This window comes from Coregonus lavaretus (genome assembly GCF_964263955.1).
Source record: "Coregonus lavaretus genome assembly, chromosome: 1".
Taxonomy (NCBI): Eukaryota; Metazoa; Chordata; class Actinopteri; order Salmoniformes; family Salmonidae; genus Coregonus; species Coregonus lavaretus.
The window spans coordinates 65,220,185-65,232,303 of record NC_139988.1 but is presented as its reverse complement, the minus strand read 5'-3'; the positions used below and the strand labels follow the sequence as shown (position 1 = coordinate 65,232,303).

The following is a 12,119-nucleotide window of genomic DNA, read 5'->3' as shown; positions in this document are numbered from 1 at the left end:
AAACCCTAAATTGTCTCATTAATGTGCTTGTTTTTTGTTTTTTTTTGTGATGCAATTGCAAAGTAAGTATTTTTCCACTAATGTTATGTCGTCAAATGAAATTGTGACTGGTTGAGCTGAAGGGGCGGGTAGGCATTGAATTGCAAGTATTTAGACAGCTATGTGCCGGAAACTGCATTATCGCTCACTATCTAGTGTGATGTGCGTTTAGCCAGTACTGAGAAAATATGTTTTTGTGTAATGAATGTGTCATTCTGATTACACAACAAGGTTTGGGATGATGCATAGTTTTGCAAGTTGTGTTTTTGTATTGTAAGAAAACAAGAGAGAAGAATGCATCTTTAAAGTGGCTGATTTTGTATTGCTTAAGTGACACGCTAAAGCTCTTAATGTTTGTAATTGTGATATCTTTGACTGGATTTTTTTGACCCATCATCTCTTTCCCCCATCACTGATAGAGTAAATGAGAAGGTGGAGATTATGATGAGAAGAACTGCTATAGTGACGTCCCTTTTCTACTTCAAGATAACATCTCTTCAGATGACTGTATTGAGGAAAGTAATAAAAGGGAGACATTTTGCAGAGAGACAATAACGTGACCGTGTTGACGTACTACTCTGTGTCAGGTACACGGGCACGCACAGTTAATCGACAAACAACAAACTGCCTTTGCAATGGGAGTGAATTTATGCTTCTGTATTATTGGTGAGTTACTGGTACTGGATGCCTTTCATTTTACATTTCAACTAAGACTTTTTTTTGCCTGAAATAAAGAAGAGTGAGTCTAAGAGATTGAGAGAGTACCTGTGTGTTTGTTTGTAATTTGACACTGTGCCAAATGCCATGACTGTGTTGGTCTAAAGCATATGCTTGCATGTACATAGAGGCATCATTTGTTTATGTCTGATATTCCTTCTCTTTTCTCCCTACAGGTCTCTACCTGGCCCTACCTTTGGAAGGGATAATTCCTCCACTCTGTCAAACAGGGTATGAGATTGCTAACATTGGAAGTGGCTGTTCTGGTAAGATCAACTGATTTACCCTGGTGATGAAAAAGATCACTGTATTTTAATGACAGGTGTAGACTGCAGGGTATAGTTTCTTTCATCTCTATCTGTTTGAATTTAACTGGTGCCTTTTACAGGTTCACATCTAGGATAAGACGTTTAGAATTCAGACTTACCAAGAGGTTAGAGTGAGAATGATGCTGGCTAAAATAATACATTCACTGTTCATTAGCTGAAACTATTCTCTATTCTCACTCATTTCAACCCAACCAACTAACTGACTAATACCTAAGATCTGTCCTAACTTCAAATACTTATTTGGTGTTCTGTAGATAAAGATGAGTGTGCGGAATATCCCATCTGTGGGAACCATTCTACTTGCTTCAATACCCTTGGGAGCTACCACTGTCGGTGTCAACCTGGGTTCAAATCTAGGATCACTTATTTCACCTCCGCAGATGGAGGATGTATAGGTCAGTACTGTGTTATTAAGATTGTGACTGCGTTGTTATTAATAATAACCTTAATAATAATTATAATAATAAATAATAATAGCTTTAATTCCTTAACACTAATATGAATAAAACTGGATAATTAAAAGCTACTACTGTCTGTCAGTTTTAAATTGATGATGATAATAATAATAATACATTTTGGGAAATTATACTAATACAATTGCTCAGAGAAGGAGATTTTGTTTAACAAGCAATACTTTTTTCTCTCAAAAAGGTGGGGGTAAAAATTGACACCCCTGTTTTCAATACCTTTCAATACCTCACCTTGCAAGGATAACGGCACTGAGCCTTTTTCTACAATGTTTGAGAACAGATTGGGAGGGATCTTAGACCATTCCTACATACAGAATCCTTCCAGATCCTTGATATCCTTCGTCTGCGCTTATGGACTGCCCTCTTCGATTCAAACCACAGGTTTTCAATGGGTTTCAAGTCCGGAGACTGAGATGGCCATTCCAAAAAATAGATTTTGTGGCCAATTAACCAGTTCTTTGTGGATTTTGATGTGTGCTTGGGGTTATTGTCTTGGTGGAAGATCCACTTATGGCCAAGTTTCAGCCTCCTGGCAGAGGCAACCAGGTTTTCGGCTAAAATGACTTGGTACTGAGTAAAGTTCATGATGCCATTGACCTTAACAAGGGCCTCAGGACCAGTGGACTTGCACTACAGTGGTGGGTTTGGCGTCGAAATGACAATACAAAAGCAGAAAATAACCCCATACCTACTATAAAATATGGTGGTGGATCTTAGATGTTATGGGGCTATTTTGCTTCCACTGGTCCTGGAGCCCTTGTTAATATTTTGGCCAAAAACCTGGTTGCCTCTGCCAGGAGGCTGAAACTTGGCCGCAAGTGGATCTTCCAGCAAGACAATAACCCCAAGCACACATCGAAGTCCACAAAGAAATTGTTAATTGTCCACAAAATCAAAATGTTGCCATCTCCGGACTTCTAACCCATTGAAAACCTGTGGTTTAAATTGAAGAGGGCATACCATAAGCACAGATAAAAAAATATCAAGGATCTGGAAGGATTCTGTATGGAGGAATGGTCTAAGATCCCTAAGATGTCGTTATCCTCGCAAGGTGAGGTATTGAAAGGTACTGAAAAAAGGGGTGTCAATCATTTTGAACCCAACCTTTTTAAAATTGTTGTTGTATTACTGGTTGTTAACCTCAAAGTCTAAGCCTTTGGCAAAACAGACAGTTAAAAAATATATCATAAGGTTTTGAAGTATCTGTCCTATATCTAAGACACATAAGAAACCTCAGGAATATAACAAATATATTGCATTAGTGCTTAGTTGGTGAGTCATATCCTCAATGGATGAAGCAATAATGTCTTAATCAACAATTTGTAAATATCCCTTGTAATCATTCTGTTATAATGCTGGTTTTAAACAACAATTCCAAAATAACCCTTGTAATCATTATGTTACTGACCAGGAATATTTAACAACAACATCCTCTGTCTTCAGAAAGTATTCACACCCCTTGACTTTTTCCACATTTTGTTGTGTTACAGCCTGATTTTAAAATTGATTAAATGTATATTTTTTTGTCACTGACCTACACACAATACCCCATAATGTCAAAGTGCAATTCTGTTTTTTGAAATGTTTACAAATTTAATTAGAAATGAAAATCTGAAATGTCTTGAGTCAATAAGTATTCAACCCCTTTGTTATGGCAAGCCTAAATAAGTCCAGGAGTAAAAATTTGCTTAACAAGTCACATAACAATAATTAGCATGGACTCACTTTGTCTGCAATAATAGGGTTTAACAAGACTTTTGAATGACTACCTTATCTCTGTACCCCACATATACAATTATCTGTAAGGTCCCTCAGTCGAGCAATGAATTTCTAACACAGGTTCAACCACAAAGACCAGGGAGGTTTTCCAATGCCTCACAAAGAAGGGCACCTATTGGTAGATGGGTACAAATAAAAAAAGCAGACATTGAGTATCCCTTTGAGCATGGTGAAGTTATTAATTACACTTTGGATAGTGTATCAATACACCCAGTCACTACAAAGATACAGGCATCATTCTTAACTCAGTTGCCAGAGAGGAAGGAAACCGCTCAGGGATTTCACCATAAGGCCAATGGTGACTTTAAAACAGTTACAGTTTATTGGCTGTGATCGGAGAAAACTGAGGATGGATCAACAACATTGTAGTTACTCCACAATACTAACCTAATTGACAGAGTGAAAAAAAGGAAGCCTGTACGGAATAAAAAATAATTAAAGGCAAGTAATACTGCAAAAAATGTGGCAAAGCAAAAAAGAAATGTCCTGAACACAAAGTGTTATGTTTGGGGTAAATCCAATACAATGCATTACTGAGTACCACTATTTTCAAGCATAGTGGTGGCTGCATCATGTTATGGGTATGCTTGTAATCATTAAGAACTGGGAAGTTTTCAGGATAAAAAATAAACTGAATGGAGCTAAGCAAAGTCAAAATCCTGGAGGAAAACCTAGTTGTCTGCTTTCCACCAGACACTGGGAGATGAATTCACCTTTCAGCAGGACAATAACCTAAAACACAAGGCCAAATCTACACTGGAGTTGTTTACCAAGAAGACGGTGAATGTTCCTGAGTGGCCGAGTTACAGTTTTGACTTAAATCTACTTCAAAATGGCAAGACCTGAAAATTGTTGTCTAGCAATGATCAACAACCAATTTGACAGAGCTTGAATAATTTTGAAAAGAATAATGGGCAAATGTTGCACAATCCTGGTGTGGAAATTTCTTACAGACTCACCCAGAAAGACTCACAGCTGTAATCGCTGCCAAAGGTGATTCTACGAAGTATTGACCCGGGTGTAAATACTTACAGTACCAGTCAAAGTTTGGACACACCTACTCATTCAAGGGTTTTTCTTTATTTTTACTATTTTCTACGTTGTAGAATAATAGTGAAGACATCAAAACTGTGAAATAACACAGATGGAATCATGTAGTAAACAAAAAAGTGTTAAACAAATGAAAATATATTTTATATTTGAGATTCTTCAAAGTAGCCACCCTTTGCCTTGATGACAGCTTTGAACACTCTTGGCATTCTCTCAACCAGCTTCACCTAGAATGCTTTTCCAACAGTCTTGAAGGAGTTCCCACGTGCTGAGCACTTGTTGGCTGCTTTTCCTTCACTCTGCGGTCCAACTCATCCCAAACCATCTCAATTGTGTTGAGGTCGGGTCATTGTGGAGGCCAGGTCATCTGATGCAGCACTCATCACTCTCCTTCTTGGTAAAATAGCCCTTACACAGCCTGGAGGTGTGTTGGGTCATTGTCCTGTTGAAAAACAAATGATAGTCCCACTAAGCGCAAACCAGATGGGATGGCGTATCGCTGCAGAATGCTGTGGTAGCCATGCTGGTTAAGTGTGCCTTGAATTCTAAATAAATCACAGACAGTGTCACCAGCAAAACACCCCCACACCATCACACCTCCTCCTCCATACTTCACGGTGGGAACCACACATGCGGAGATCATCTGTTCACCTATTCTGCGTCTCACAAAGACACAGCGGTTGGAACCAGAAATCTCCAATTTGGACTCATCAGACCAAAGGACAGATTTCCACCGGTCTAATGGCCATTACTCGTGTTTCTTGGCGCAATCAAGTCTCTTCTTCTTATTGGTGTCCTTTAGTAGTGGTTTCTTTGCAGCAAAATCGACCACCACAGGTGGTCCTCTGTAGCTCAATTGGTAGAGCATGGCGCTTCTAATGCCAGGGTAGTGGGTTCGATCCCCGGGACCACCCATACGTAAAAATGTATGCACACATGACTGTAAGTCGCTTTGGATAAAAGCATCTGCTAAATGGCATATTATTATATTATATTATTATATGAAGGCCTGATTCACGCAGTCTCCTTTGAACAGTTGATGTTGAGATGTGTCTGTGACTTGAACTCTGTGAAGCATTTATTTGGGCTGCAATTTCTGAGGCTGGTAACTCTAATGAACTTATCCTCTGCAGCAGAGGTGACTCTGGGTCTTCCTTTCCTGTGGTGGTCCTCATGAGAGCCAGTTTCATCATAGCGCTTGATGGTTTTTGCGACTGCACTTGAAGAAACTTTCAAAGTTCTTGAAATGTTCCGTATTGACTGACCTTCATGTCTTAAAGTAATGATGGTCATTTCTCTTTGCTTATTTGAGCTGTTCTTGCCATAATATGGACTTGGTCTTTTACCAAATAGGGCTATCTTCTGTATACCACCCCTACCTTGTCACAACACAACTGATTGGCTCAAATGCATTAAGGAAAGAAATTCCATAAATTAACTTTTAAGAAGGCACACCTGTTAATTGAAATGCATTCCAGATGACTACCTCATGAAGCTGCTTGAGAGAATGCAAAGAGTGTGCAAAGCTGTCATCAAGGCAAAGGGTGGCTACTTTGAAGAATCTCAAATATAAAATATATTTTGATTTGTTAAACACTTTTTTTGTTTACTACATGATTCCATATGTGTTATTTCATCATTTTGATGTCTTCACTATTATTCTACAATGTAGAAAATAGTAAAATTAAAGAATAACCCTGTATTGAGTAGGTGTGCCTAATGAATTAGCAAATTAAATCGTTTTTTTCCCCTCATCAATCTACACACAATACCCCATAATGACAAAGCAAAAACAGATTTTTAGAATTTCTTTGCAAATTTCTATTAAAACCCCCCCGAAAATAAAACATTTACATAAGTATTCAGACCCTTTACTCAGTACTTTGTTGAAGTACCTTTGGCAGTGAATACAGCCTTGAGTCTTCTTGGGTATGACGCTACAAGCTAGGCACATCTGTATTTGGGGAGTTTCTCCCATTCTTCTCTGCAGATCCTCTCATGCCCTGTCAGGTTGGATGGGGAGCGTCGCTGCACTGCTATTTTCAGGTTTCTCTAGAGATGTTCGATCGGGTCCAAGTCCGGGCTCTGGCTGGGCCACTCAAGGACATTCAGAGACTTGTCCCGAAATCACTCCTGCGTTGTCTTGGCTGTGTGCTTAGGGTCGTTGTCCTGTTGGAATGTGAACCTTCGCCCCAGTCGGAGGTCCTGAGTGCTCTGGAGCAGGTTTTCATCAAGGATCTCTCTGTACTTTGCTCTGTTCATCTTTCCCTCGATCCGGACTAGTCTCCCAGTCCCTGCCGCTGAAAAACATCCCCACAGCAAGATGCTGCCACCACCATGCTTCACCGTAGGGATGGTGCCAGGTTTCCTCCAGACATGACGCTTTGCATTCAGTCCAAAGAGTTCAATCTTGGTTTCATCAGACCAGAGAATCTTATTAATAACTCCAAGTGGGCTGTCATGTGCCTTTTACTGAGGAGTGGCTTCTGTTTGGCCACTCTACCATAAAGTCCTGATTGGTGGAGTGCTGCAGAGATGGTTGTCCTTCTGGAAGATTCTCCCATCTCCACAGAGGAACTCTGGAGCTCTTTCAGAGTGACCATCGGGTTCTTGGTCACCTCCCTGATGAAGGCCCTTCTCCCCTGATTGCTCAGTTTGGCCGGGCGGCCAGCTCTAATAAGAGTCTTGGTGGTTCCAAACTTCTTCCATTTAAGAATGATGGAGGCCACTGTGTTCTTGGGGACCTTCAATGCTGCAGACATTTTTTGGTACCCTTCCCCAGATCTGTGCCTCGACACAATCCTGTATCGGAGCTCTACGGACAAATCCTTTGACCTCATGGCTTGGTTTTTGCTCTGACATGCACCATCAGCTGTGGGACCTTATATAGACAGGTGTGTGCCTTTCCAAATCATGTCCAATCAATTGAATTTACCACAGGTGGACTCTAATCAAGTTGTAGAAACATCTCAAGGATGATCAATGGAAACAGGATGCACCTGAGCTCAATTTCGAGTCTCATAACAATGGGTCTGAATACTTATGTAAATACGGTATTTCTGTTTTGTATTTTTAATCAATTCTAAATTCTAACAACCTGTTTTCACTTTGTAATTATGGGGTATTGTGTGTAGATTTAATTTTAATATATTTTAGAATATGGCTGTAACGTAACAAAATGTGGAAAAAGTCTGAATACATTCTGAATACAGACAATTGAAATGTGGTATTTATTTGTTGTTACTTTTCCATTCTCATCACATACACTTTCATCATCATCTCTCTCTCAACCACTTTTTTCTTCTACTATCAGACATAGATGAGTGTGGTGAGAACATACATATTTGTGGGAAGTGGGGAACCTGTCACAATATAAAGGGAAGCTACTGGTGCAGTTGTCTCCAGGGATTCCATAACGAAGGTGATATAAGTTCTAAGTGTGTAGGTGAGTAAAACACCATTCTCCTTGGGTCATGAGTCTCCTTGCGTACGGTGTTGTACCAATAGTCTTAGATGGTGCATTTAACACTATACTCTGTAATGTATAGCCAACAGTACCAGCAAAGCACCGTTTTAGAACTTGTGTCTCTATAACTTCTCTGTCATAAATTATGTTTGCCTTATGGTGGCTAATTATGATGGGTCTGAAAGCAAAACTCAAATAAATGCATTGACCAGAATTATTTGAAACGTCTTATCCACATTGTGTTTAGGTTATTGTGTGTCTTTAGTATCACTCTGTCAGGTCAGTGTCCGACACATCCGTGTATAACTCTGTCAGGTCAGTGTCCGACACATCCGTGTATAACTCTGTCAGGTCAGTGTCCGACACATCCGTGTATAACTCTGTCAGGTCAGTGTCCGACACATCCGTGTATAACTCTGTCAGGTCAGTGTCCGACACATCCGTGTATCACTCTGTCAGGTCAGTGTCCGACACATCCATGTATCACTCTGTCAGGTCAGTGTCCGACACATCCATGTATCACTCTGTCAGGACAGTGTCCGACACATCCACGTCCTCATCGTCTTTCTTATTCCCCCACTTCCTCTTTCTGTCTCTCTTTCTCTCACTCACTCACTCATTCACTCACTCACTCACTCACTCACTCACTCACTCACTTACTCACACACACACACACACAGACGTAAATGAATGTATAGGGACTGGGAACAAATACCCCTGTGGAGAGAATGGAACCTGCTGGAATCTGGAGGGAAGCTACAGGTGTCATTGTCCCCCTGGATTCACTACTTACGGCAACAACCAAACTAAGTGTCAAGGTGAGAGAAATACTTGTTTTACTTATTCATTTTCTGCTGTCCCAATTGCCTTCGCTTGGGACCACTGATCTTGAGGCCATCTGTTGAAACCTCCACCCAGCCTACCCAGTTACCAGTTTCACAATCATGATGACCGGCCTGATACAGTGTGTTGTGATGTGTTGTATTGTACGAACTGAGGTCATTTGGATTCATGGTTTTCCTTTAGAGCTGAATTGTGACCCTTATGCAACTCAGAGTACACCTGAACAGGTAAATTCTTCCTCTTTTTAAATTATTATTTTCTTAAATGTATTTCTCTTCATCTTGAGGTCTTGAGATTATTTACCATATTCTTCCTCTCGTTATCGCTCTCTCTCTCTCTCTCTGTGTACTTTCTCTCTCTGTATACTTTCTCTCGCTCTCTGTGTACTTTCTCTCGCTCTCTGTGTACTCTCTCTCTCTCTCTCTCTCTCTCTCTCTCTCTCTCTCTCTCTCTCTCTCTCTCTCTCTCAGACTCTACCAGGTTTTGACAGCCTCTTGTCTCTCTTGAGAAACAACTGTTTGGTGTTGAGTAACTCCTCTGGGTTGGCTGGAGCTACAGGAATGACTGGAGAGGTGCTTTTGACAGTAAGTTGCCACCCTGACCTACACACACACACACACACACACACACGTTACATCACATCTCTGTTGTCTCTGTCTTCTCTAAAGGTACTGGCCAATGTCACTGATGTTCTTCAACTACAGTCCAATGGTCAAGGTGGTAACAGCAGTAAAGTGACTATGCTACTGAGGACAGTAGAAAACTCTATCAGACTGATCGCTCCACAGTTGAGAGAGAATGTGAGCAGGATAAATACAAGGCACACAGGTAACACTTATACTGAAAACACATTTACTGATCACTCTAACCTCACCAGTACCACAACTTAACCTTACACTGAACACATTGACCACTTGTTCTTTCAATAATGGTCATTTCTAGTCAGTATCGATTTTTGTCCCTATGTTGTAAAACAGAGGTAGAAGTTGTGGTGAGGAGGGACAGGACACCACCACGAGGACCAGTCAGACTGACCAATGAGAACATCCAACTTGACACCACCTGGGAGATGGTGATCGGAGAGGACAGGAATTACCCAGGTACAGACCCACTCAGCTGCAGTGGCATTATGCTTCTTAAAAAACAAAGTAATTGGAAGTTTCTGAGTGACAAGTATTTACTTGTGTATTTTACAAGTTTTTTGTGTATTTTGTATCTTGTATGATTTGTGTGGAGGCTGTTGTGTTTTGTTCAGTACTTATAATATATAGGGCATATTTAGTGTACCGTATGTTTTTTTTTTTTAGGTTGATGGGTTTGTATACTTGATGATTTGTGAATTGGTTTTGTTTTATATTGATTGTGTTTCTGTGTGTATTGGTTTTGTGTTATGTTGTTTGCAGGGTTTGCCATTTTGCTCAGCTACAAGAGTCTGCAGACTTTGACCAACAGCTCTGAGCAGCTTTCCTCCAGAGTGGTGACCGTATCAGTTAGCAACCCCAACACAACAAACCTGTCTGAACCTATCATTCTCACCTTCAATCACTTGAAGGTAACAATTGTGTCTCTCAGTTAAAGTGATAGTTCACTTCTTTCACTTTTAGCTTATCTTTGACTTCCCTAGACTGTGGTTGTTTGCTCCAAATCGTTTTAAATTTTTTAGCTGGTTATTTAGCAACGTCCAGAATCTCCTAGCTACCATTTTGGGGGAATGTAGCAATGCTAGTGGAAACGGATTGTATCCATTAGCGGGGCGTTCAAAATCATGGGGAAAGAACTTGGTGTGGTCTGCGTCCCCATGCTTTTGAATGCACCGCTAACAGATACAAAAATGCTAGCCAGATTATTCTGCGTAATAACCAGCTAACGATTTAAAAAACTATTTGGAGGAAACAACAACACCCTAGGGAAGTCGAAAATATGCTTAACTTCAAAATAAAGTGAACTATCCCTTTAAAACAGGTTTTATTAGACGTAAAACACATTTGTTTAACAGACATGCATGCAGTAGACCCTAGCTGTTAATAAAATGATATGAGTCTCGTCTCCTTTGTTTCCCAGTCAAGTGATGCGAATACCACCTGTGTTTATTGGTCAGAGGATGGTGAGGGGGCGTGGTCAATCCAGGGCTGCACCTCAGTGATGTCCAACTCCACCCACACTGTGTGCGCCTGCACCCATCTCAGCAGCTTTGCCCTGCTCAGGGGAATCCAAGAGAATAAGGTGATACACAACAACACTGTAGAACTACTAAGAGGGAAAAGGGTCTTAGATCTGTGAGAAGGTCTTTTTGCCTTCAAACTCACACTCGGAGCAGACCTGCCTTGGAGCAGTAGTATGGTCTGTATTTGATTCTTGTCATTCCTCATTGACAGAAACATAGACAGCTGCCGTTGGTGATGTGGGTGGGCGCTTCCGTGGCGCTGGCTTGTGTGGTCCTATCCCTGCTCATGGCCCTGTGGTGTCGTTTTATCAGCAAAAAACACAATGGAGGGAGCCAACCAGAACAGCATTTGACGCTCTAAAGCACCTCAACTTAGACAGCAGGGATTTCTAAAATCTCTCTTTCCTGTGTTTTGTATATAATCCCACCCTATGTCAATTTACTGTAAAATAACAGTTTAGACTGTGAAAGAACTGTTAGAAAATGTTAATATGAAGTTTTAGTTTCAACTTCAGGCACTTGATAAAAATGATTTTATGAAATATATAAATGTATTTTAATATTAGAGATTATTAGTTGTTCTCAATTCCCATCAATGTCAATTTACTTTTTCTCCATTCAGTTGTAGACATAAGCTTGCCATACAGTATTATTGTACAAATTTAAATAGCAGCTCTGTTGTAATCAAAGGAAGGACATACAGTGAGGGAAAAAAGTATTTGATCCCCTGCTGATTTTGTACATTTGCCCACTGACAAAGACATGATCAGTCTATACTTTTAATGGTAGGTTTATTTGAACAGTGAGAGACAGAATAACATCAAAAAAATCCAGAAAAATGCATGTCAAAAATGTTATAAATTGATTTGCATTTTAATGAGGGAAATAAGTATTTGACCCCTCTGCAAAACATGACTTAGTACTTGGTGGCAAAACCCTTTTTGGCAATCACAGAGGTCAGACGTTTCTTGTAGTTGGCCACCAGGTTTACACACATCTCAGGAGGGATTTTGTCCCACTCCTCTTTGCAGATCTTCTCCAAGTCATTAAGGTTTCGAGGCTGACGTTTGGCAACTCAAACATTCAGCTCCCTCCACAGATTTTCAATGGGATTAAGGTCTGGAGACTGGCTAGACCACTCCAGGACCTTAATGTGCTTCTTCTTGAGCCTCTCCTTTGTTGCCTTGGCCGAGTGTTTTGGGTCATTGTCATGCTGGAATACCCATCCACAACCCATTTCCAATGCCCTGGCTGAGGGAAGG

General features: G+C 40.5%; 1 protein-coding gene across 1 annotated transcript; it reads left to right on the top strand.

Moving 5' to 3' along the window:
- The first annotated feature begins 8,896 nt into the window (after window positions 1-8,896).
- Window positions 8,897-11,666, top strand: LOC311130941 (adhesion G protein-coupled receptor E3-like). Its single transcript, XM_084163764.1, has 7 exons — window positions 8,897-8,920; window positions 9,164-9,277; window positions 9,362-9,521; window positions 9,671-9,793; window positions 10,097-10,245; window positions 10,755-10,916; window positions 11,069-11,666. The coding sequence occupies exons 2-7, from the start codon at window positions 9,254-9,256 to the stop codon at window positions 11,216-11,218; spliced, it is 768 nt and encodes a 255-aa protein (XP_084019890.1). The 5' UTR covers window positions 8,897-8,920; window positions 9,164-9,253; the 3' UTR covers window positions 11,219-11,666.
- The last annotated feature ends 453 nt before the right edge of the window (window positions 11,667-12,119 follow it).

What these genes read in the sequence shown, in the direction of transcription:
- LOC311130941 (XM_084163764.1), top strand. Translation starts at nt 9,254, where the DNA reads ATGACTGGAGAGGTGCTTTTGACA. An exon ending in GATAAATACAAGGCACACAG is followed by an intron (nt 9,522 to 9,670) that starts GTAACACTTATA and finishes GTTGTAAAACAG; the next exon opens with AGGTAGAAGTTGTGGTGAGG. An exon ending in AGAGGACAGGAATTACCCAG is followed by an intron (nt 9,794 to 10,096) that starts GTACAGACCCAC and finishes TGTTGTTTGCAG; the next exon opens with GGTTTGCCATTTTGCTCAGC.